The sequence below is a fragment of the Hypanus sabinus genome, chromosome 6, assembly GCF_030144855.1.
Source record: "Hypanus sabinus isolate sHypSab1 chromosome 6, sHypSab1.hap1, whole genome shotgun sequence".
In the NCBI taxonomy this organism is placed as follows: domain Eukaryota; kingdom Metazoa; phylum Chordata; class Chondrichthyes; order Myliobatiformes; family Dasyatidae; genus Hypanus; species Hypanus sabinus.
This window is the reverse complement of record NC_082711.1, coordinates 77794360-77821950: the sequence shown is the minus strand read 5'-3', so window position 1 is coordinate 77821950 and position 27591 is coordinate 77794360. Positions and strand designations below refer to the sequence as shown.

At 40.9% G+C, this 27591-nt stretch overlaps 1 protein-coding gene across 13 annotated transcripts in view; it reads right to left on the bottom strand.

Annotated features, from left to right (window-relative positions):
• The window catches only part of grb10b (growth factor receptor-bound protein 10b), a 240723-nt gene that overhangs the window by 95679 nt on the left and 117453 nt on the right, over window positions 1-27591 (bottom strand). For all 13 annotated transcript variants that reach the window (XM_059972444.1, XM_059972446.1, XM_059972443.1 and 10 more), the window contains one exon: window positions 19324-19462. In XM_059972444.1, coding sequence (XP_059828427.1) covers window positions 19324-19462 — 139 coding nt within the window. The remainder of the gene's footprint in view (window positions 1-19323; window positions 19463-27591) is intronic.

Here is a 27591-nt window from a genome sequence, read left to right as displayed (position 1 = left end):
TGGGGTACCACAGGGCTCCGTATTGGGACCACAGCTCTTTACGATTTATGTCAATGATTTAGATGAGGGCATTGAAAACTATATCAGCAAGTTTGCTGACGATACTAAACTGGGTGGCAGTGTGACATGCGAAGAGGATGTTAGGAGAATACAGGGAGACTTGGATAGGCTGGGTGAGTGGGCAGATACTTGGCAGATGTCATTCAATGTGAATAAATGTGAAGTTATCCACTTTGGAAGCAGGAACAAGAGGGCAGAGTATTGTCTGAACGGTGTAGAGTTAGGTAAGGGAGAAATGCAAAGAGACCTAGGAGTCCTAGTTCATCAGTCAATGAAGGTGAATGAGCAAGTGCAACAGGCACTGAAGAGGGCAAATGGAATGTTGGCCTTTATTACAAGGGGAATTGAGTACAAGAGCAAGGATGTCCTTTTGCATTTGTACAGGGCCCTGGTGAGACCACACCTGGAATATTGTGTACAGTTTTGGTCTCCAGGTTTAAGGAAGGACATTCTGGCAATTGAGGAAGTGCAGCGTAGATTCACTCGGTTGATTCCTGGGATGTCAGGGCTGTTTTACGCAGAGAGATTGGAGAGATTGGGCTTGTACACTCTGGAATTGAGGAGATTGAGAGGGGATCTGATTGAAATGTTTAAGATAATTAAAGGATTTGATAGGATTGAGGCAGGAAATATGTTCCAGATGTTGGGAGAGTCCAGTACCAGAGGGCATGGATTGAGAATAAGAGGTCAGTTATTTAAAACAGAGTTGAGGAAGAGCTTCTTCTCCCAGAGAGTTGTGGAGGTGTGGAATGCACTGCCTCGGAAGATGGTGGAGGCCAATTCTCTGGATGCTTTCAAGAAGGAGCTAGATAGATATCTGATGGATAGGGGAACCAAGGGATATGGGGACAAGGCAGGGACTGGGTATTGATAGTGAATGATCAGCCATGATCTCAGAATGGTGGTGCAGACTCGAGGGGCCGAATGGTCTACTTCTGCACCTATTGTCTATAAAAGCAAGGAGTTAATTCTGAACCTTTATAAAGTCAGGCCACACTTGGAGTATTATCAACAGTTTTAGGCCCCATATCTTGGAAAGAATGTGTTGTCATTAGAAAGTCCAGAGGAGGTTCATGAGGATGATTCTGGGAATAAAGGGAGCATTTGGCAGCTTTGGGCCTGTACTCACTGGAATTTAGAAAAATGTGTGGGGATATAATTGAAACCTACCGAATGGTGTAAAGACTAGACAGAGTGGATGTGGTGAGGATGTTTCCTGTGGTAGGGGTATCCAGAACTAGCGAGCACAGCCTCAAAACTGAGGGGCGACCTTTTAGAACAGGGATAAGGAGGAATTTTTTTTAGCCAGGGAATAGTGAATCTGTGGAATGCTCTACCACAGACTGCAGTGGAGGCCAAGTCCGTGTGTATACTTAAGGCAGAATTTGATCATTTCCTGATTGGTCAAGGCAAAGGATATGCTGAGAAGGCAGATGTATGGGGTTGAGTGGGATCTGGGTTCAGCCACGATGGAACGGCAGCCAAGAATCAATGGGCTGAATGGCCTAATTCTGCCCCTATGTCTTATGGTGTTATGGTCTAATTACTTTGTTTAAGATACATATAGACATGCACTTCAATAGGCAAGGATATAAACATAATGCAGGCAGATGAGCAAAAAGGATTGGCTGGAAAAAGGGGAACCAAAGGGTCCATTATTGTGGTGTTTGCATGACTTGACAAGGATGATGATGATGATGACAATAACTAAACAAGAATATCTGCTCACATTTCATTTTGATCACCAATCCTGGTAAGAATGAATAAGAACTAGATTTTTAAGAAAAAGGATGCCTTTTGTATCAGGTGTATTGGTGACAGCCAAGCAACTGATGACATACACTGGTGTAATTCACGAATCTGCACATCTTTTCAACAATTTCCAGTCAAGATGGCACCAGCAAACGACTGTATGGGTGACATCTTCTAGATATCAAATCAATCCAATTATCATTGAGGCGAATAGGGAGGGGGGTCAGCGATGGCTCTCAACAAAGATGGTCAGCAGCTGGATCGCCACGTTCAGCCCCAGGTCAACAGAATTAGGACCTGTTGGTGGTCACTCTTTACAGAAGGACAGAGTTCGTGCAGCTGCTCTCTTCGTATGCAGACAGAAAGAAATTTCCCATATTCTGAGATTTATATGATTATTTCGACTCTACTTCAGATTGCTTTCCTTCAGTTTTTCAGTATTTTCTTTGATTGGTGGGTGGGTGATCTATTAATTTTTGTGTGCAAATGATGGGGCTTGGGAGTCTGATGCTACTGTTGTTCTTTTCTGCGAGTAAGAGGTCAAGGATTGTCATTGTGACTGTTCTTGCTGCAGGGAAGGGGAGATTTTGAGGTGTGCAAATTTTGTCTCTTCTTTTTCATGCCAGTTGGGGTGGAAGTTGATGTCTTTTATTTCATCAACACACATGGTCTTTCTGTATTTAATAGCTATCTGGAGTAGACAAATATCAGAGTTGTATTCTACATGCATACTTTGACAATAAAATGAACCTTTGAACAACGAATGCCACTACTAAATTAGTGCAAACTTGAAGGACATTGGTAATAGACTTCTATCAGAAGCCATACACTGTGGAAGCCAAGTGGTTGGGTGCTTTCAGGTAGAATTTGATAGGATCTTTACTCGTAATTTGATTGACAGCAATGAGGAAAGGGTGCGAGAATGAGGTTGAGGTAAAAATCAGCCGTGATTGAATGGCGGAGCAGATTCAATAGGCCAAATGGACCAATTCTACTTCTAAATCTTAATAGTCCAAGTCCCAAGTAACTTTGGTACAACCACACCACACATAGAGAGACCTGAGAATACAGTATAAAACAAGGAAGCTTTCTTAGCTTAGATATATTTTAATGATGCTCAAACCAAAAGTACAACGTAGTTTCCTCATTGGGAGAATTGTCTGCCATCAAAAGATGATGGTGGACAAGATAACTAACTGAGAATGGTCTTCAGGATATCAGTATTTCCTGCCCCTTCATCTTTTCACATTTGCAGTTTTGTTCATCCCCAAAGATGCTCCTATCCACATGTTCTTTCCATTATTTACTCTATTTTCTGCTATGCAGTAGTACAGTGCTCAGTTACAAATATATATATAAAGCATGAGAACACAAAACAGTGAATCTAAGACAGGCGACAATACCAGAGAGAACTATGGTATATGTTAATTGAAGGTGATAGGTTGATACGGTCGTTATAAAAAAAAGCACATGGAGTAGATAGAGATACCTTATTGATCTTAAAGGAAATTACAGTGTCGCAGTAACATTACAATTGTACAGGTATATAAATATTAGAAGAGAAGTAAGAAAAAAATAAAAACTCAAACGGTCTAACACAAGGGGGTCATTACTTCCCCAGCTGTAAATTGACTCAATACAGAGCCTAATGGATGAGGGTGCTTTTCGGAGCAGTGCAGTTGTAGTAGTCTGTTTATAAAAATGCTCCTCTGTTTAGCCACGGTGGCATGCAGAAGGTGAAAAACATTGTCCAGAATTGCCAGGATTTTCCATAGGGTCCTTTGTTCCACCACAGCCTCTAGTGTGTCCAGTTTGACTCCAATAACAGAGCCAGCCTTCCTAATCAATTTATTGAGCCTATTGGCAACACCCGAGTTGATGGGACAACTAAAGTTGAATCAAGTTTATTGTCTTATGCACAAGCACGTGTATGCACAGGTGCAATATTTAAAACAGATCATAGGCATATAGCATTGTGTAAGCAGCACTCACAAATAGAAATAAAACAAATTATACACAATTTTTACAAGAAAATACATAAACAGAACCAAAAAGTCAAATACAGTGTAAAATGATCATGCTATTTTTTTTTTAGAGAGACAGTACAATAACAGGCCCTTTTGACCCAATAAGCCCATGCCACCCATTAATACCAATATGACAATTAACCTATTAATCTGTATGTCTTTGGAAGATACAGACAGCAACAGAATTTAATCTGGGTCACTGGCACTGTAATAGTACCATGGTACTATCCCCATGTAGCTAGACTGCAGTGTTTAGGGTTTTACCAGTTGGGTGAAGAACAAAATGTTTCAAATTGTTCTTTGACTTGAGGGCGTGGGAATTCAGGCTTCTGTACTACCCACCCAATGACAAAAAGTTTACATGGCTTGGATAGTATCTTTTTGAAACAATGCTTCCGAAAGATATTTCTGAAGATGGGAAGAAATGCGTCTGATGTATTGGGCAGAGTCCACTATTTTTCTGTAGCTTTTTATATTTCTGTTCATTTGAAATGCTATACCAGACAGGATATTTTCAACCATAGTTCTGTAGAACTTTCTATGGGCTTTTGTTGACAAGCTGAAACCTCATTAACTTCTTAAAGAGGCTGACGCACTTTCCATATGATCCATCCAGAAGTCCTCGCTAAGTGATATGAAAGAACTCCATACATATAGGGTATCAAAGCATTGTTTCAATATGCCCGTGTGTACAGTTCCACCTAAGCTGGAAACCAATCCTCACTTAATAGCAGTCAAAATTATTTTATTTGCTCAGAACACAATTTAAGAGATTCTTTTTTGCAGGTTACATATTCAGTAATGTTGGGTTGGAATAAAATGAAAATACTTCATACAACTGGCCATTGAGAAAGGTGGCTATTCAGTCAACCAACTCTCATTGGAACCTGTGCTGACTGTTTGCTTCTCCATACCCTACTTTACCTATTAATTATTTCTATTTCCAGCATCTTCTGTTTCATCAGCAACAATGGTGATTCAGCATTCAGACAGGAGGTAGAAACTTAACAAATAGTGAAAGAACAACAAGCTGAGTCTCAACTTAGACAAGATAAAAGATGATTGTGAACTTCAGGAAGACTCAGGTTGACCCCTCTCCACTGCACATCAATGGCTCTGCAGTGGACAGAGTGAAGAGCACTAAGTTCTTTGGTGTGTACATAACCGACAATCTAACCTGGACCTACACTTCCTCACTAATCAAGGAAGTCTACACTTTCTGAGGAGATTGAGACGTGCAAGGATCTCCAGCCCATTCTTACCAGGAGCATTGCAGACAAAGAGCGTAAAGCATCGAGGATCCCTACCACCCATTCCACAATCTCTTTGACCCACTACTGTCAGAAAGGAGGTACGGAGGCATCAGGACTAAGACTGCCAGACTGGATACAGCTTTTTCCATCAGACTGTGAAACTAATAAATATCCTGCCACCACCAAGGTCTCATCACTAGGACAGCAAGCTGCTTACTGTTCGCCTGCACTGCATTTTACTACATGCAGTTTGAAGTATATTTTTTCAACATATTTATAGTATAAGATTTTGGTTTAGGTGCTGTGTGTGATATATGCTCTGTTGCAATATGGTCTGGCAGAACATTGATTCATTTGGTTGAACAGTATTGCTCACTTAAGGAAGGTGAAGTGTCTCTCATAGGCTTTCCTTTCCAAGTGCAGTGATCAGTGCAGGACCACTGTTTGACCTCTCCTACACTACTGTGCCCATAACGACATCTTCAGGTGGCTTTCCTGTTCTTACGAGTTTGCTATGTCATGGTGCGACTGAGTTTCCAGCAGTATAACTGGGTGGGCAGTCTGACATCGGTGGTGGGGAAAATGCTAGAGTCGGTTATCAAGGATGTGATAACAGCACATTTGGAAAGAGGTGAAATCATCTGACAAAGTCAGCATGGATTTGTGAAAGAAAAATCATGTCTGACGAATCTTATAGAATTTTTTGAAGATGTAACTAGTAGAGTGGATAGGAGAGAGCCAGTGGATGTGGTATATTTAGATTTTCAAAAGGCTTTTGACAAGGTCCCACACAGGAGATTAGTGTGCAAACTTAAAGCAAACAGTATTGGGGGTATGGTATTGATGTGGATAAAGAATTGGTTGGCAGACAGGAAGCCAAGAGTGGGAGTAAACCGGACCTTTTCAGAATGGCAGGCAGTGACTAGTGGGGTACCGCAAGGCTCAGTGCTGGGACCCCAGTTGTTTACAATATATATTAATGACTTAGATGAGGGAATTAAATGCAGCATCTCCAAGTTTGCGGATGACACGAAGCTGGGCAGCGGTGTTAGCTGTGAGGAGGATGCTAAGAGGATGCAGTGTGACTTGGATAGGTTAGGTGAGTGGGCAAATTCATGGCAGATGCAATTTAGTGGATAAATGTGAGGTTATCCACTTTGGTTACAAGAACAGGAAAACAGGTTATTATCTGAATGGTGGCCAAATAGGAAAAGAGGAGGTGCAACGAGACTTGGGTGTCATTGTACACCAGTCATTGAAGGTGGGCATGCAGGTACAGCAGGCGGTGAAAAAGGCAAATGGTATGTTGGCATTCATAGCAAAAGGATTTGAGTACAGGAGCAGGGAGGTTCTACTGCAGTTGTACAAGGCCTTGGTGAGACTGCACCTAGAGAATTGTGTGCAGCTTTGGTCCCCTAATCTGAGGAAAGACATTCTTGCCATAGAGGGAGTACAAAGAAGGTTCACCAGATTGATTCCTGGGATGGCAGGACTTTCATATGAAGAAAGACTGGATCGACTAGGCTTATACTCGCTGGAATTTAGAAGATTGAGGGGGGATCTTATTGAAACGTATAAAATTCTAAAGGGATTGGACAGGCTAGATGCAGGAAGATTGTTTCCGATGTTGGGGAAGTCCAGAACGAGGGGTCACAGTTTAAGAATAAAGAGGAAGCCTTTTAGGACTGAGATGAGGAAAAACTTCTTCACACAGAGAGTGGTGAATCTGTGGAATTCTCTGCCACAGGAGACAGTTGAGGCCGGTTCATTGGCTATATTTAAGAGGACGTTAGATATGGCCCTTGTGGCTAAAGTGATCAGGGGTATGGAGAGAAAGCAGGTACAGGGTTTTGAGTTGGATGATCAGCCATGATCATACTGAATGGCGGTGCTGGCTCAAAGGGCCAAATGGCCTACTATTGCACCTATTTTCTATGTTTCTATGTTTCTAGGAGAAGGACAACTCTGTTTCCAACCTAGGCAGATGGAATTCATTAGCCTTGCTAGGCAGCTTGTCTAAGAGAAAGAAAACTCCAATATTGAACCTACAGCCTTGTAGTTGCTGCAGTCATCTCAGCTCACTGTGTCATTGTGGAACGTCCCCTGGCTTAAAGAGTGGAATTGGTTCTCGTGCATCGAACCTCACTATAAACCTATGCAGTGCAGAAAGAAAGAGAAGTTCTACAGCAATAGTGAAGGGGCAAAACAACAGGAGTTAGATGATGCTGGAAGTCACAATCTCAACTCTGCAGGTAGGTGGCTCAGATCCATGGGTTGTCTGCCTGTCTCTCCTAATCTTCGCAAGCGAAGAACCAGCCATCATCATCATCACTGTGTAAAAGTCTTAGACTCCCTAGATTTTTTTTTTTACTATGGTTTCAGATCGTATGGCCTCCATCAAAGCTCTGATCACAACATCGTTGTGTTTAGTTAGGATTACCTGGAGAGACAGAAGTAATCGAGACAGCCAAAGTCTGCAGAAAAACTGTGACAAGGTCACCAAGAAGCTTGGAGCACCCCATCAGCCAATTTTCTTATGTAACATGCTGTAGGGTTTCACTGCTGTGTAACATGCTGTAAGGTTTCACTGATAATGTAATGGTTTCTCTGTAGCAGCAATGTTTGGGTTATGACTAGAGATAAAGGGGGTTAGGAATCTGTTGTTCTTTCTTGTGAGTTGGAAGAAAGATTTTCGTGGTCTTTTGGTCGGGGAGAGATAAAGAGAGAAGACACGCATGGAGAGAGTTGGTAGACCGCCAGACGGGTTGGACTTGGAGTGAGGGTCCAAAGGGCAGCGATGATCAGAGGAGGTCAATGGTGGACGAATGGCCATATTTGTGAGGTCCAACACGGTGCAAGAGACTGTTCAATAAGATTGGGCCCGTTTTTTTCTTTTTTTATTTCTTTACTAACCATATAGCCAAAGTAAGAATTATAAAGCTTAATCATTTAATTGCACATTGTGTATTATTAGTTATTTCAAGGTAATGATTTGTAACAGCGGACACATTGCACAGCATCCACCCAAACAAGACTTCTTAAGTTTGGCTGGGCCAGGGACTATCACCCCCTATATTAAGCCACTAGCCGAAGTGACAGTTGCACTTATAAAACTGCACAACAGTGCACTGGAGAATTGATGCAGTTTTAAAAGCAGTCATATCAAATACAGAATTGAATTTTTTTTATTGTTTACTGTTCTTTACAGCAAACTTTTTGATATTTAGAAACTTTTCATTTCACTAACACAAGAAAATCAGCAGACGCGAAGCAACACAAACAACGTGCTAGAAGAACGCATGAGGTGAGGCAGCATCTATAGGAATTAATTAACAGTTGACATTGTGGGCTGAATTCCTCTGTCAGGACCAGAAAGGAAGAGAGAAGATACCGGAATAAAATGTTGGGGGAGGGGAAAGAGGATAGCTAGAAAGTGATAGCTGAAGCTAGGTGGGTAGGAAAGGTAAAGGGCTAGAGAGGAAGTAATCTGATAGGAGAGAGTGGAACATAAGAGAAAGAGAGAGGAGAAGGAGGTAATAGGCAGGTGAGAAGAGGTAAGAGGCCAGAGTGGGGAAAAGAAGAAGAGAGGGGGAAGATTTTTTTATTACAAGGAGAAATCTATATTCAGAAGGCTAAAGAGACAGACTGTAAGGTGTTGCTCTTCCACCCTGAGGGTGTCCGCATTGTAGGACAAGCGGAGGCCATGGACCAAAACATCTAAATGGTAATGGGAATGGGAATTGGAATTAAAATGTTTGGTCACTTTGAAGTATTGCCTTTAGCAGATGGGGTGGAGCTGCTTGACCAATGATGAATCTCACTATCATAGAGGAGACTGCATGCGAAGCACCAGACACAACAGACAATCCAAACAGATTCACAGATGAAGTGTTTCCTCATCTGGAAAGACTGTTTAGTACCCTGAATAGAGGTGAGACAGTAGGTAAATGGGCAGGTCTAGCACTTTGTCCACTTGCAGAGATAAGTGTCAGGAGGAAGACTAGTGCAGACAGACAAACAAACAAGGGAATCACTGAGGGAGCGATCCCTCTAGGAAGACAGGGATGCTGTGGGGGGGGGGAGGGGTGGAAATGTCATGATATGTTTAGTAGTAGGAACCCTATGGAGATGGCAGATATTGCAAAGAATGATGTGTTGCTTGAGAGATGGTAGGCAAGGGCAAGAGGAACTCTATCACTGTTAAGGCGGCATGAAGATGGGGTATGCGCAGATGTTGGGGAAACAGAGGAGATATGGGTGAGAGCAGCATCAATGATGGAGGAAGGGAGGTCATCTCTGATATCCTAGAAAGAAAAGTCACATACTGGGGACAGAGGTAGCGGAGATGAAGGAACTGAGAAAAGGGAATAGTAATTTTTTTTAAACAGGAGACAGAGTGTGAATCAGTAGGGTTATAAAGATGTTCATCAACAGTTTGTCTCCAGAGATTGAGACACAGAGCTTGAATAGGGATGTGTCAGAAATGGACCAAAGGCTGGAGGTTGGAGGCAGAGCTGATGAAAATGATGAGCTCAGGATGGGTGCATGAAGCAGCACCAATGCAGTTGTCCATGTAGTGAAGGAAGTGTTGGGAAATATTATTGGAGAAGGCTTGGATCATGGACTGTTTAACATAGTCAGTGAAAAGGCAGGCATTGCTGGGAACTATGCAGGTGCCCATGGCTACCCCTTGAGACTGGAGAAAGTTGGAAGAGCCGAAGGAAAAACTTTTTAAGGTGAGGACCAGTTCTGCCAGATTAAGGAGGGTGGTGGTGGAGAGGAACTGTTTGGTTCTTATATTGATTCATTTCATTATTTTTGAAAGCATCTTTGCTTTATGAAATTTTGTTTACATGTGCCTAAGACTTTTGCACAATGCTCTATATATGTACAGTCACATAACAATGAACTTGAACTTGACCTGGTCCAAGATTCCCAAATAAGCTAATCCTATTTGTCTGCCTTTGGGCCCACACCCCTCTAAACCTTTCGAATCCATGTACTTGCCCATATGACTTTTAAAATGCTCTTAATGTACCTACATTAACCACGTTCTCTGGCAACTCATTCCATTTAAGAATGGCAAGAAAAGACTCCAATGTGGACTGAGGAGGGGTGCAAGATGATAGATAAGTCGTGCGAGGTAAACAAGGAGGGAGGAGGAAAAAACAAGTGAGGGAGGTGAGCACACAGATGAGAAATAGGGAGATCATCTGGAACACCTGTGCTGGATTCTGATAAGGAAGTGAGAATAGGAACCATTAGCAAAGGGAGAGCTGAACATCTACTGGAACTAGATGGGCGGTGGTTGTTGTTGGCTAGGGGGTGTAAAACTGATGGATGGAGGAGGAAAAGGGACAAAAATGGGTAGGTTCTCCTCTCTTTGCTGGCCATCTCACTTCTCCACTTTCAGTCTAAACAGAGTTTCAATCTGTAGTGCTCACAATTTTATCCCTCCCATCAATCCCTCTCAAAGTTCTTCTAGTAGATTGTGTGTTCCTTCAGACTGCAGCATCTGCAGTTTCTTGTCTCCAATTGCTAATCTTTCATGTTGTTTTAACTTGTTTGTTTTTTTTTCTTTTGCATTGCTTTCCTTTGCATCATTGCAACAGCTTTGCCCTTCATTCTTCATTACAAACCTAATTGGTCTACTTAAGATGGATATAAACAGGAGATCCTGCAAATGCTGGAAATACACAACAAATACAGGAGGAACTAGCAAGTCAGGCAGCTTCTAGAGCAGGGAATAAATAGTGTATGTTCCAGGCTGAGGCCCTTAGGCACATTGCATTTTTAGCTCTGTTCAACTGGCTGTAACCACAGAGAAAGACTGCTCCTGCTTAGTAGTCCACTAGTTTCCATGTCTCATCAATTTATATCACTATTTTTAAAGCTGACTTTAACGCTATTTTACACAAGCAAGTTTAAACTCATTTAATATCAATTGTAATTAGAGTAGAATTGTATTATGCATTTTGAATTGATATTTATTATAGATGGAATTTTCAATGCAATCAAAAAGACGTACCCAATAAAATATCAACCATATTTAGTCTTAGAACAGTTTACTGTTACATTAAACTACACTGTTCTTTCTTCATATCTTAACCCCTCATGTCATCTAAAAGATGCTGATTATCAAGGTCACATTGGAGCAATGCAGAAAGACAAAGATAGAGGTCACAAAGAAAAAAGGATACAGAATTAAAGTGACAGATGACTGTAAGATCAGAGTTTTGTAAAAATTCACCTAGTCTTTAGATTAAGACTGATTCTGGTGGGTAGAGTCTGCAGAAGCATAATGACTAGATCTCAAAAGACCCAAGAACAAAGAAATTGCAGAGAGGAATGCTGCTGGCATTCCAGCTAAACAATAAAGTGTCAATCATAAAGAGGAACATTGTGAAGTCAATCTTATTGTACAAGAGGTCTGTTTGAGAGCCTGCTAACAGTGGAATGGAAACTGTCCTTAAGCCAGTGGAATGTACTTTCTTTTATATTCTTCTGTCCAATGGGAGATGGGAGGAGAGAGAATATCCTGGGTGGGTGGGGTCTTTGATGTGCTTGCTGCTCTACTACATCAGCAAGAAGTATAGACAAAATCCCTAAAGGGGATGCAGATTCCTGAGTGCTGAGCTAAGTCCACAACTCTCTGTGGTTTCTTCTGGTCATGTGCAGAGCATTTGGCATACCAAGCTTCATGCATCCAGACAGAATGCTTTCTATGGTGCACCAATAAAAACTGTTAAGGCTCAACAGGATCATGCCAAATTTCTTTACCCTCCTGAGGAAGCAAAGGCATTGGTGAGCTTTCATGACCATAACATCAATGTGTCAATGGGTGCCTAAAGGCACATAACTCAGGGGTTCAGGAACAGTTTCTACCCCTCTGCCATACAATTCCTAAATGGACATTGAACCTATAAATACTACCTCACCTTTTATTTTAAAAATATATTATTTCTGTTTTTGCACTATTGTTAATCCATATATGTATGTGTGTACACACACATATACTGTAATTAATTTACTTACTTTTTCTTTCTATACTGTCATGTATTGCATTGCAGTGCTGCTGCTAAGTTAACAAATTTCACAACACATCATTTATTATTCATTCTGATTCTGATGTAGTTGGACCAGGACATGATATTGGCAAAGTTACTCCTAGATACTTGAAACTGTCAACCTCAACTCTCTTGATGTAGGCAGCAGCATTGCCCCACCACCACCCCCTTTCTGAAGTCAATGACCTTTGTTCTTTTGTTGACATTGAGAGAAGGGTTGTTGTCATGATACTGTGTCACTGAGCTCTCGATCTCCTCCTCGCACTTCAAATTATCATTATCTGAGATGAGGCACACTGGTATCATCTGCAAACGTGGAGAGGAGTTAGAGCAGAATCTGCTCATGCAGTCACAGGTGTACAGGGAGTAGAGTAGGGAGCTGAGGACACAACCTTGTGGAGCACCATTGTTTAGAATAATCAAGGTGGGGGTGTTGCTGCCAATCCTTACTGATTGTGGTCTGCTGGTGAGAAAATTAGTGAGAAAGACAAGGATCCAGTTGCAGTGGGAGGTATTAACTCCCAGAGTGACAAGTTTGCTTGAAATTATAGCACTGATGCCAGAATTGTAGTCAGTAAACCGAAGTCTAATGTATACCTAGTAGACATCTTATTAGGTACACCTGCTCGTTAATGCAAATATCTAATCAGCCAATCATGAGACAGCAACTCAATGTATAAAAACATGCAGACGTGGTCAAGCGGTTTGATTGTTGTTCAGACCAAACATCAGAAATGGGCAAGAAATGTGATCTATGTGATGGACCGTGGAATGATTGTTAGTGCCAGATTGGGCAGTTTGAGTATCTCAGAAATTGCTGATCTCCTGGGATTTGCATGCACAACAGAGTTTACAGATAATGATGCAAAAAGCAAAAAAAAAGTGAGAGGCAGTTCTGTGGGCAAAAACACCTTGTTAATGAGAGAGGTCAGAGTACAACAGTCAAATTGGTTCAAGCTGACAGTAACTGAAATAGATAGATAGATAGATACTTTATTCATCCCCAAGGGGAAATTCAACATTTTTCCAGTGTCCCATACACTTACTGTAGCAAAACTAATTACATACAGTATTTAACTCAGTATAAATATGATATGCATCTAAAATCACCCTCCCAAAAAGCATTAATAAATAGCTTTTAAAAAGTTCTTAAATAGTTTACTAAAGTGCATTGAGTGGTAACTTAAGCTCAGTCCTAACCCCGGCACTTTAACATGTCTTGCCCCTGGTGGTTGAATTGTAGAGCCGAATGGCGTTGGGGAGTAATGATCTCTTCATCCTGTCTGAGGAGCATTGCATTGACAGCAACCTGCCGCTGAAGCTGCTTCTCTGTCTCTGGATGGTGCTGTGCAGAAGATGTTCAGGGTTTTCCATGATTGACCGTAGCCTACTCAGCGCCCCCCTCTCTGCCACCGATGTCATACTCTCCAGTTCTGTGCCCACGACAGAGCCCGCCTTCCTTACCAGCCTATTAAGACGTGAGGCATCCCTCTTCTTAATGCTGCCTCCCCAGCACGCCACCACAAAGAAGAGGGTGCTCTCTACAACTGACCGATAGAACATCTTCAGCATCCCACTACAAACATTGAATGACGCCAGCCTTCTGAGGAAGTACAGTCGACTCTGTGCTTTCCTGCACAGGGCATCTGTGTTGGCAGTCCAGTCTAGCTTCTCATCTAACTGCACTCCCAGATACTTGTATGTCTTAACCTGCTCCACACATTCTCCATTATTGACCACTGGCTCCATATGAGGCCTAGGTCTCCTAAAGTCCATCACCATCTCCTTGGTCTTGGTGATATTGAGACGCAGGTAGTCAAATAACCATGCATTACAACAGTAGTGTGCAGAAGAGCACCTCTGAACACACATGTCAAACTTGAAGTGGATGGGCTACATACAGAAATACACTCAGTGGCCACTTTATTAGGTTTAGAAGCTACCTAACAGAGTGACCACTGAGTGTCTTTAATGTCCAGCTGCTCCAGAAATGAGTGTAGGGCCAAAAAGATGGTGTCCACCATAGATCTGTTCCCAAGGGAGACAAATTACAGTTGATTGAGGTTGTCTGGAAAAGCTGGACATGATGCGTGCCATGACCAGCCTATCACAGCTCTTTATGATGGTTGACGTAAGAGCCACTGGGCAGTAGTCATTAAGAGATGTTATCTTGTTTTCTTGGGTACTGGAATGATAGTGGTCATCTTGAAGCAGGAGGGAACCCTGGTCTAAAGTAGGGAATAATTAAAAATATTTTCAAATACCCCTGACACGACCAAAAGACATGGCCAGAGCCACCATCTCACTGGCCCATTGCTTTCCACTTGTTCACCAGACAGAAGATTGGTCTTCTGCAACAGTGACTGTAGTTTTAGGTGTACTGGAGGTCTAAAATTGTGGCCATTTCTGAAACTTAGTTTAAATATGTGCAGGCCTAGCAACCTGATATCTGAAAATTGGCAAAAGGTAGTATGTAGATAAATTGGTTAAGGAAATGAATTCATCTGTGAGGATGGGTATCTATTGATGAGACAAAAGAGACTACTGAAAATCTGGAGCAACACACACAAAACACTGGAATTCAGCAGGTTCAACAGCATTTATGCAGGGAATTGAAGAGCTGACCCTTCTTCAGGACCGTTAAGAAAGAGAGTTGAGATCAGAATAAAAGGCTAAGGGAAGGGGTGTCAGCATGACCTGATAGGTGAATCCAGGTAAGGTGGGGAATCTAGGAAGGTAGGTGAGGGGAGAAAAAGGGAATGATGTGAGAAACCAGGAGATTACAGGTGAAACAGGCAAAAAGTTGAAAGAACTGTTAGGGATTACAGGCTATGGAATAACAGGAAGGAAGTGGGAAACCAGAGGGAGGAATGTGGAGATGATGGGTATGTCTTGAGAATGGGAGTAAGGAAAGAGGTGTCATGTGGTTTACAGAGTGGAGTAGAAATGGGCAGTTAGAGGAATCGATATTGATCCCATTAGGTTGAAGACTATTAAGAAGGAATTTGAGTTAAACAAGCCCTTCCTGACCTCTACAGTATGTGACATGGACAGGCTAGCCAGTGTGGGACTGGAACGTGTAATTAAAATGCCTGGCTACTGGGAATTCCTGCCTGTTAAAGCAGATGCAAGTACCTGGAAAGGAATCAGAGAGAGGCACGAATGGACAAGGGATTTTGTTGGTGATGGCTTAAATTGCAAATAATTATATTTTGGACATATAGGCCAATGGGGTGGTAGGCGAGGACAAGGTGAACTTCATCCCTGTTAAGTTAGTTGGGGGGGTGGGGAAGAGAGAGCACATGTTTAGGAAACAGAAATGCTGGTGGGGGTTGCATTGATAGAAAGGGAGGAAACCCCATTTTCTAAAAACTAACATCTTGGGTATCCTAGAATGGAAAGCCTCATCCTAAGAACAGATGTAGTGAAAACAAAGAATCTGAGAGAAAGAACTATTAATCTTGCAAATGCTAAGGCAGTATGAGGTGTAGTCAAGGTAACTGTCAGAGTCACTGGGCTGGTTAAAAGATAACAGTAAATAATCTACCTCTGGAGATATAGACAGAGATACTAAGAAAGGAGAGAGAGGTGGCTGAGACGGACCAAGTGAATTAGAGGGCATGGTGAATTTACTGATATGATAAGATCCATGTGGGTGCAAGGTGTGGATCTTCAAAGTTCAAAATCAATTTATTATCAAAGTACATATATGTCACCATATACAACACTGAGATCTTGAGTCTGGTCAGTAATGGTACCAGACATAGTGGCCTGATGATTCTTGTGGGGTGGGGGTAGGGTGTTGGCAGTCTGGCTCTGGGGTAAAGAAGTTGTGTTCAAGAGCTGCCACCTGACCTCAGCAAGGCAGCAGTCATCCTTGCCAGAATGAAACAGCAAGTCCCTTGTCTGGTGAGTTTGGGATTAGCGCGTTCAGAGGGACTAAGGTTGGAATAGTTGAGAAGAGCAAAATTCATAATTCATCATGCCCCATAGGTAAAAGTACACATCATCAATACAGATTATCTGTACTCAATTTGTTTATAGCAAGGAATAAAATTATAGGCTGCAGAAAAAAAAATCAATGGCCTAATTAGGAGGAAGTAAATGAAAGTAATTCATTCCAGTAATTAAGTCCAGATGTCCTGCATTTGGGAGGGCAAATAAGGAAAGAAAGTATACAATAGCAAGACATACTGCTTTATGGAGAACAAGAATTATTCCAGGGCACCGATCTACAGATCTGTAAAGAGCACAACTGGCCCATATGGGGCCTAAGGGGTAGAAATGGAATACTTTTTATTAGCAGAGGCACGGGGCTAAGGAATTGTGGATAGAGACCAATTAAACTATGGTCATTTCTATTCACTGGAAGGAAACACAGAAAAGTTAATGAGTAGTTGAATTAGAAAGAAGCTGAGGAAAAAAATATTCTAAAGAAATAATGCAAGTCTTGAACTCATTCCTGGAATGGAAAGTAGAGACAGAAATACTTCTCACATTTTGTTATGCCTGTTTAAGCTCCTGGGAAATGTAATCTAACAAGGCTACAATCTTCAAGGAAGTAGCAGAAGCCTAGATACACATTTTGTGTGGAATGAATATGAACCAAGTATCTGATGTCCATGTCATAAATATCCAGAATTTCAAAATGAGTGTCAAATATACAGATTTTTTTTAAAACCTGAAGAATATTTTAAATGTTGAGACAAAAGCACTTGAAACAATATTTTGATTACACCACAGCAGATAATACACAATGCAATAAAAACAGCTCTGTGATGATCATGTTTTATGATTTCTCAAGTGCCGTCAATACCATGGAGCCTTCATTGCTGAGGGAAAAGCTCCATACAATGCAGGTTGGCACTTCCATTGTATCCTGGATATTGGACTACCTGACTGGCACACCACAGTTTACGCAGCCTCTGAGCTGTGTGTCAGACATGGCTATAAGCAGCACTGGGGTTCCACAGAGAATTGTACTGGCTCCCTTCCTGTTTACCCTGTATACCTCGAACTTTAGATACAACACTGAGTCATGTCATCTGCAAAAATTCTCTGATGACTCACCAACAGCTGGGTGTATAAAGAGAGGACAGAAGGATGAATACAGGACCTTGGTGGAGGACTTTGTCAAATAATGCAAGCAGAACCCTCTGCAGCTGAACATCAGTAAGACAATGGTGATGGTGATGAACAGTGCATGACTAAGCCTGCACTGCTTCCTGTTACTACTGATGGTGAGGACCTACAAGTAGCTGGAGGTGCACCTGGATGACAGACGAGTGGAGCACCAACGACTGTGTACAAAGACTGTGTACAAGAAGTGCCGGAATCGCTTCTACTTCCTGAGGAGAATGAGGTCCTTTGGAGTATGCAGGCCTCTCCCTCACATGTTCTACTAGTCTGCTGTTGCCAGTACAATCTTCTATGAGGTGTGTACATTGGGGCAATGGCATCAACACAGGTGGTGCCAACAGACTCAATAAACTGATTAGAGAGGCTGGCTCTGTTATAGGAGTCAACTGGACACACAGGAGGCTGTGGTAGAACAAAGGACCCTACAGAAAATCCTGGAAATTCTGGACAATGTTTCTTACCCTCTGCATGCCACCTTAGCTGAACAGAGGAGTATCTTTAGTAACAGACCAAGGTAACTGCGCTGCTCCAAAGAGTGCTATACGAGGTAATTCTTACCCTCGACCATTAGGCTCTATAATGAGTCAACCTATAGCCAGGGAAGTGATGACCCCCTCCTGCTAGACTGATGAAGGTAACTTATTTTTTAATCTTTCTTACTTCTCTTCTAATATTTGTATATTTACATATCTGTACACTTGTAATGCTACTGTGACATTGTAATTTCCTTTAGGATAAATGAAGTAACTACCTATCTAAATGGCAACAGAGAACTTTGAGGCAACATAAGCCTAACATGTTGGAAAATATTGTTGTCCATTATTAGGTTGTAATAGGACAAATAGAAAATCATAATCTGATTAATCAAGAAAGAAGATGGTCTAATGAAAAGGAAAGATCATTTGTCCCACTTATACATTTGTTTGAGGAGATAATTATCAAAAAACAAATCTAATATATGTCATGTGTAAAAGATTTTGATAAAGTGCCACATTAAAGTTTACCCTACAAGATAAGCAGTTTATGTTCTTAAGGTATTATCTTAGCTCAGATTGAAAGCGCGCACGAGAGATGGAGCAAGAGAGCAAGAGATCAAGAAACAAAGTTAGTGGATAGATATAACAAATGATTGAAAGATAAATGGACAGAGTATTTTGAGCCACATGATTGGACTTCCCTCTTATGACACTTGGAGTACTGCACAGAGATCTGGTCTCATTGTTGAAAAATAAATTTAAAGATAGTTTGATATACAGAGATTATTCAAAGAATCTTCAAAAGATTACTGGGTTGAAGGAATTGCCTTGGGAAGAAATACTGAGGGAATTGGACCTATATACCTGTACATTAAAAAAAATGAAAAGTTTTTCTTAATGAAGCAAAAGGATTGAGGAAAGTCAACAAGGTGGAGTCTATGGAGGTATTCACTCAGGCCAGGTTAAATTTAAAACTAATGGCATGGCCTCAGACTAAAGGGCAACTCTAGACCAACATAGGGATGAATTTTTTATTGAGGCAGAAAACCTTTGGAGTTCTCCATTGTAAAAAGCAGTGATTAAGCATAATCAAGGCTGAAACAGAATACAAAGGAATTTATAATAAAGGCAGGAACTGGAATCAAAACTACAAATCAAATTAGCCACAGCATCACTGAACAGCAGAGGTGGTTTAAGGGGATTTTAAACCCACTCCTGCTCCAATTTCTTATAGTTTTAAATGGAAATTTTATTCATAAACATGAGCTTCAAATAAATTACTCCAGCCTGGGAAAATGGAAGGCAGTAACACTTATATATTTATTTGCAACTAGCAGACCTTATAAAAGGTCACTTTATGAATTTCTTTGTGTTGACAACCATATTACCATCCAAGTAATTACTGAATTTCAACTATTTACAATGTAAATGAAAAATAATAAAATGTGTCTACAAGGCACAGGAAGGAAAATTAAGAAATAAATTACACCATTGGATATGCACAATAGTACATGCATTTAACTGTGCCTAAAACATCAATATTACTCACATGATTATGAGTAGGTGGACTCTGAGGCATGGAACTAGGTGTCAACACTGGAGAGCTAGCAGGGCTGCACAGTTCTGGAAATGGATTTGGGATAGCAGGCAATGATGATGTACGGAACTGATCTTCTTCCTGTAGTCTTCTGAAAATTAAGGAGGGCATAATGAAAAAGCTTCATTTACAAAACAGATATACATTGATGGGTGGGTATAAGCAGAACTTCAAACTTCAGCTACTGAGAAAGGTAACTTGAAAAACAAAATTAATAGTATAGTCCACCGCTGATAATTTGCAATATATTTTCATGAGATGTGTATAAAAAGGATAAAGAAAAATAAAGGGGAAACAAGTTGGAATTTCCAGATAATAAAGCAGGACTGCATCAATTGGGGATTCTTTTCCCCTAAAGGCAAAGGAATGGGAAAAACAAAGCTGAAAGATGTTGTTGTTAGGGTTGAGGGAATGCAAAAGAAAATGTTTCACTAATTTCCTATTCTGCTAAAGTTGTATCCCTTTGTATTGTAATATCTAAAATATTTTAGCCAAAATCCATACGAGATGAACATTCACTAAATAGCTTTGTTACAGCTGATGTCTAAAGGCTGTCCAATTGATGAAAATAAATCAAAGTTGAAAGAGATACATACTCAGGGAGTTTAAGAAATTGCAATTAATATTATTGAACATTTGGGTATGACTCCAATCACAGATATACAATATTATTCAAAGCAGAATTATACTCTGAAAATACATTACCAGCAATGCAATTTACCATCTGTGCTCAATTAAATTTCAAAATGTCCCAGCACCATCAGTATATCAGGCTTTGCTTTCAGTACATTGATATCTCTAACCATCTTCCAGGACACAATATAATCATTACTACAACTCTTTATGCTGAATTTTCAGGAGACTGTATCTGTTAAAACTTTACATGATAATAAAACATCAGCTCCTGAGACTGTTGTTCAACCTAAAGCAAATCTTAAAGCCTGGTACTGGGGGAAAAAAGAAATCAATAGATATAATGATGTTTATAAGTCCTATACAAAACAACATACATGAACTTCAAGCAATTTTGCAATAGTTTACTGTTAAGGTTTACAGTGCTTTAAAAAATTATTCACCCCTTTGGAAGTTTTCATGTTCTATTGTTTTACAACATTGAATCACGGTGGATTTAATTTGGGTTTTATTTTGGAAACTGATCAACAGAAAAAAGATCCTTTCATGTCAAAGTGAAAACAGATTCTACAAAGTGATCTAAATTAAATACACATATAAAACATAAAATATTTGATTGCATAAATATTCACCCTCCTTTAATATAACACATGGAATCATTATTGGTGCAGCCAATTGGTTTTAGCAGTCGCATAATTAGTTAAATGGAGATCACCTTTGTGCAGTCAAGGTGTTTCAACTGATTGTAGTAAAAATACACCTGAACCCGAAAAAGTCCAACTGCTGGTGAGTCAGTATCCTGACAAAAATTACATCATGAAGACAAAAGAACACTCCAAGCAACTCCACGAAAGCACAAGTCAGGAGATGGATACAAGTACATTTCCAAGTCACTGAGACCCTTCGTCAGGATTCAGAGACCCTGGGTCTCGGCCCGAAACATTGACAGTGCTTCTTCCTATAGATGCTGCCTGGCCTGCTGTGTTCCACCAGCATTTTGTGTGTGTTGTTTGAATATCCTTTGGACTACAGTTCAGTCAATCATCAATAAATGGAAAAGAATATGGCACAGCTGTAAATTTGCCTAGAGCAGGCCGTCCTCAAAAACTGAGTGACCATGCAAAAAGGGGATCAGCGAGTGGGGCCACCAAAGGACCTGTGGTAACTCTGAAGGAGTTACAAGCTTCAGTGGCTGAGATGGGAGACTGTGCATACAAATGTTGCCCTGGTGCTTCACCTGTTGCAGCTTTAAGGGAGAGTGGCATAGAGAAAGCCACCGTTGAAAAATACTTACATGAAATCTTGGCTAGATTTTGCCAGAAGGCATCTGAAAGACTCTAAAGTCAGCTGGAAGTAGTTCTATGGTCTGATGAAACTAAAATTGAGCTTTTTGGCCATCAGACTAAACGCTATGTTTGGTGCAAGCCAAACACCGCATCATCAAAAAGAGACCATCCCTACCATGAGGCATGGTGGTGGCTGCATCATGCTGTGAGGATGCTTTACTTCACCAGGCCCTAGAAAGCTTATGAAGGTAGAGCATAATATGAATGCAGCAAAATACAGGGAAATCCTGGAGGAACACCTGATGTCATCTGCAACTTGGGAGAGGATTTGTTTTCCAGCAAGACAATGACCCCAAGCATAAAGCCAGAACAACACAGGAATGTCTTAAAAACAACAAAGTTAATATCCTGAAGCGGCCAAGTCAGAGTCCAGACCCCACCAATTCAAAACTTGTTCTGGACTTGAAATGGGCTGTTCACTCACAATATCCCATACAACCTGAAAGAGCTTGAGCAATTTTGTACAGTAGAATGGGGAAAAACTGCAGTGTCGGGTGTGCAAAGCAGAGAGAGACCCATCCGCACAAACTCAAGGCTGTAATTGCTGCCAAAGTTGTGACTACTAAATGCTTGTGTTACGAATGTGAAGCAACTCTGAGGGGCCGAAGGGTACAAAGTCCCTCCTTTTTGAGAATCGCAAGATCGCTATTAATTCAGGTCTGGGACCCAGGGAATGAGAGAGAGACACTCAGAATACACAAGGTTTGGAATGTGTCCTGACCTCAGCTGAACGGAACCACTGATAACGGCCATTGTCTCTTGGAGATGGAATTGTGTATTGAGTATTGTACTATTCATTGAAACCCCTCAGGGGACAACCAGAGTGGTCTGGTTGAGGGATTGCATCATCCCAACCTGATTGACATCTGAGACCCTGTGAGTAAGGATAAAAGAGGGGTCTGGGGAACAACCCCTTGAGACGCACCAGGAGAAACGCTAGAAATCCCGTGACAGCGTTTAATAGCGAAAGCCGGTGGGGGCTCGTGTGCGTCCTCCCTTTGCCTGGGGTGGCGAACTCACCACAGAAAAATGGTTTAGCTAAAGGAGAGGTCACACTTGAACGGCCACAACAACGAGACACCTGACGGATCGAAATCATCAAGGAAAGCCGGCAAGTTTTTCTCCTAAATCTCTCTCTCTCTCCAACAAATTGCAACACAGCAGTTCCCAAAGGCTGCAGCCAAATGAATTGAACGAACTTTATACTTACATCAGACAATTCATTATCCCCTAGACAACGATAGAGCTTATTTTTTATTGATTCTTATTATACCCGCACTTTTAGATTTAGTATTGATGACGTATATTATCTGTATATTTGCATTGATATTATTTTTGTGTATTTTTACTAATAAATACTGTTAAAAAATAGTATCATCAGACTTCAACGGACGTCTCTATCTTTGCTGGTAAGTGACCCAGTTACGGGGTTCGTAACACTTGAAAGAGTGAATAATTATGTAATCAATTATTCTGTGTTTAATAATTGTAATAAATTTAGTTAGAGCCATTTGTCAAAAATGGTTTTCACTTTGACACAAAAGAGTCTTTGCTGTTGATCAGTGTAAAAAAAAGCCAAATCAAACAACAGTGATTTAATGCTTTAAATCAATAAAACATGAAAACTTCTAGGGGGAGGGTGAACAATTTTTATAGGTACTATAAGGATAAATTATCAACTATTGTTACCACAATGTCTTTTGCAGCAGCTGTGTTTTTTGTTTAAGATATATAAATGTGCATTAAACAGAATTAGAATCAAGTTGAATATCAAAGGCATATGTTGTAAAATTTGCTGTCAAACAGCAGAAGTACATTGCAATACATATTTAAAAAACTATAAATTACAGTCAGAATTATCATCTATATATAATTAAACCAATTAGGTATTGCAAAGTCTAATGGTGGAAGGGCAAAAGATGTTCCTGAATCGCTGAGTGTGTGTCTTCAGTCTCCTGTACCTCCTCTGCAATTGAAGCAATGAGTAAAGGCCATGTCCTGGGTGACGAGGGTCCTTAACAATCGATGCTACCTTTTGAAGGTGCCCATTTTTGAGCTGGCTCAGTTTATAACTTCCTGCAGCTTTCTCTGATCCTGTGTGGTGGCTCTCCACACCAGACTGTGCTGCAACCAGTTAGAATGCTTTTCACAGCACATCTGTAAAAATTTTCAAGAGTCTTTGGTGACAATTTTCAAACCCCAAATGAAATATTGCCGCTGTTGTGCCTTCTTTGCAATTATATCAATATGTTGGACCCAGGATAGATCTTCAGAGATCAAAGACCAAAGAACTTAAAACTGTTCACTGTTGCTTCAGAAGAAAACCAGAGGTCCATGTGTCAGTCTTCATTGAAGGATCAGAAGGATCAGTGTTATTATTTGAGGACCTATCCTAGATTCAGCATGTACTTGCAATTACAAAGAACACACATCAGCATCTCTACTTCCTTTGGATTTTGTGGAGATTCGGCATGACATCTAAAACTTTTAATAAAATTTGATATATGTGTACTGGAGTGTACATTGACTGGCTGTATCATAGCCTGTTATGGAAGCACCAATGCCCTTGAACAGAAAATCCTACAAAAAAAAGTAGTGGATACAGCTATATCCATCATGTGTAAAGCCCTGCCCATCACTGACCACATCTACATGAAACACTGTACTGTCACAGGAAAGCAGCATCCATCATCAGGGACCCCTAACCACTCAGGACAAACTCTTTTCTTGCTGCTGCCATCAGCAAGAAGGTACAAGAGCCTCAGGATCACACCACAAGTTCAGGAACTGTTACTGCCCTCAAACATCAGTTTCTTGAACCAAAGAGGATAACTTCCGTTAATTTCATTTGCCCCACTGTTGAAATATTCCTGCAACCAAAGGATTCACTTTCAAGGACTCTTCATCTCATGTTTTTCAATTTTATTGCTTATTAATTTATTTATTATTATATTTCTTTCTTTTTGTATTTGCAGTTTGTTGTCATTCACACACTGGTTGAACACCCACATTGGTTCTGCTATGGTCATTAGCCTATAGATTTATTGAATCTGCCCACAAGGAAATGAATCTCAGGGTTGTATTTTATGACATATGTGTACTTTGATAATAAATTTACTTTGAACTTTAAATTTGTTTGATCCCTTGATTTACATTTGTACATGTTCCCTCAACTTGATAAAGGACAGGCAGCAGACGAGGCACAATCACAGCCAGTGGGATGAGTTACAGGGCGACAAAGGTGGTGCAGTTAAAACAGAAAGCAACAAATACTGGACTGAAAGTGTTGTATTTGAATGACTGCAGCATAAGAAATAAAATGGATGATCTTGAAATTCAGCTACAGATTGGCAAGTACGATGTTGTGGCCATCTCTGAATCTCGGCTCAAGGATGGCTGCCACTAGCAGTTGAATGTCCAAGGATATATGGTGTATTGGAAAGATAAGTTAGTAGGCAGAGGGTGTGGTGTGGCTCTGTGTATAAGAAATAATATTAAATCATTAGAAAGGGATGGCATAGGATCAAAAGGTATAGAGTCCCTATGGGTTGAATTAAGAAATGGCAAGGGTAAAAGGACCCTAATGGCAGTTATATACAGGCCTCCAAACAGCAGCTGGGAAACGGATTAAAAATTACAGCAAGAGAGAGAAAAGGCATGTCAGAAGGGCAATGTCATGATAATCCTAAGAGATTTTAACATGAAAGTGGATTGGGAAAACCAGGCCAGTACTTGACCTCAAGAAAGAATTTACGGAATATCTAAGGGATAGAACAGCCGGTTGTTGAGCCCACGAGGGGATTGGCTATACTGGATAGGGTGTTGTGCAATTATCCGGAGGTGATAAAAGAGCTTAAGGTTAGGAACCCTTAGGGAACAATGATCACAATATGATCAAGTTCACTTTGAAATTTGAGGAGAAACTAAATTCCAATGTGTCTGTACTTCAGTGGAATAAAGGAAATTACAATAGCGTAAGAGAAGAACTAGCCAAGGTTGACTGGAAAGGGACAATAGCACAAAGGACAGCAGAGCAGCAATGGCTGGGGTTTCTGTGAAAAATGAGGGAAATGCAAGACAGATATATTCTAAATAAGATAAATTTTCGAATGGAAGAAGGATACCACCGTGGTTAACAAGTGAAGTCAGAGCCAAAGTAAAAGCAAATAGAAGGCATACAAGGAAGCCAAAGCTAGTGGGAAAATAGAAGATTGGGAAGCTTTTAATAACTTGCAGAAGGAATCTAGGAAGGTCATTAGGAAGGAAAAGATAAATTATGAAAGGAAGCTGGCGACCAATATCAAAGAAGATACTACAAGTTATTTTAAGAATATAAAGGGTAAAAGAGAGTTGGGTCGATATAGGACCAATAGAAAATGACGATGGAGATATTGTAATGAAAGCAGCAGAGATGGCAGAGGAACTGAATGCGTATTTTGCATCAGTCTTCACAGTGGAAGACATCTGCAGTATACCACACATTTAAGAGTGTCAGGGAAGTGAAGCATGTGCAGTGAAAATTACGACTGAGAAGGTGCTCAGGAAGCTGAATGGGTCTGAGGGTGGATAAATCTCCTGGACCTGATGGAATGCACCCTCGGGTTTTGAAGGAAGTAGCTGGAGGCATTAATAATGATCTGCCAAGAAGTGATAGATTCTGGCATTGTACCAGATGACTGGAAAATTGTACTCCGCTATTTAAGAAAGGTGGGAGGCAGCAGAAGGGAAACTGTAGACCTGTTAGCCTGACATCAGTGGTTGGGAAGTTGTTGGAATCGATAGTAGGAATGAGATTATGGTATAACTGGAGGCACATGACAAGATAGGCCAAAGCCAGCATGGTTCCTAAAAAGAAAATCCTGCCTGACAAAACTACTGCAATTTTTTGAGGAAATTACAAGCAGGGCAGAGAAAGGAGATGCAGTAGATGTGGTGCACTTGGATTTTCAGAAGGTCTTTGACAAGGTGCCGCACAAGAGGCTGCTCAGCAAGATAAGAGCCCATGGAATTACGGGGAGTTACTAGCATGGGTGGAGAATTGGCTGATCGGAAGAAAGCAGAGAGTGGAATAAAGGGATCCCAGTCTGGCTGGCTGCCAGTTACCAATGGAGTTCCACAGGGGTTGGTGCTGGGACTGCTACTTTTTACGATGTATGTAAACGATTTGGGCTGCAGGATTAATGGATTTGTGGCTAAATTTACCGATGATACAAAGATAGGTGGAGGAGTGGATAGTATTGAGGAAACAGAGAGCCTGTAGAGACTTAGATAGCTTAGGGTAATGGGCAAAGAAGTGGCAAATGAAATACAATGTTGGAAAGTGTATGGTCATGCACTTTGGTGGAAGATATAAACAGGAAGACTATTATTTAGATGGGGAGACAATTCAAAATGCAGAGATGCAAAGAGACTTCCAGATTGAGTCAGTGGTGAAGGTGATAAATGCAACATTGGCATTCATTTCTAGAGGTATAGAATATAAGAGCAGGGATGTGATGTTGAGGCTCTATAAGGCACTTGTGAGACTACATTGGTATCATGTGTAGTTTTGGGCTCCTTATTTTAGAAAGGATATACTGACATTGGAGAGGGTTCAGAGAAGATTCACGAGAATGATTCCAGGAATGAAAAGGTTACCATATGAGGAATGTCTGGCTGCTCTTGGACTGTATTCCCTGGATTTCAGGAAAATGAAGGTGGGGGGGAATCTCACAGAAACTCTCGGAATGTTAAAAGGCCTGAACAGATTAGATATGGCAAAGTTATTTCCCATGGTAGGGGAGTCTAGGACAAGAGGGCACGACTTTAGCATTGAAAGATGTCCATTTAGAACTGAGATGTGGAGAAATTACTTTAGTCAGAGGATGGTAAATCTGTGGAATTTGTTGCCATGAGCGGCTGTGGAGGTCAAGTTATTAGCTGCATTTAAAGCAGAAGTAGAAAGGTTCTTGATTAGTCAGGGCATTAAAGGGTATGGGGAGAAGGCAGTGAGGTGGGGATTACCGGAAGAATTGGATCAGCCCATGATTGAATGGCGGAGCAGACTCGATGGGTCAAATGGCCTACTTCTGCTCCTATATCTTATGGACTTCTCCTTCCTTAAGTCCACAATCAAATCCTTAGTCTTCTTGACATTCACTGCAAGCTTGTTGTTACAACATCACTCAACTAGCTGATCTATCTTGCTCCTGCACGCCTCGTTGTCACCATCTGAAATTTAGCCAACAATAGTTGTGATGTC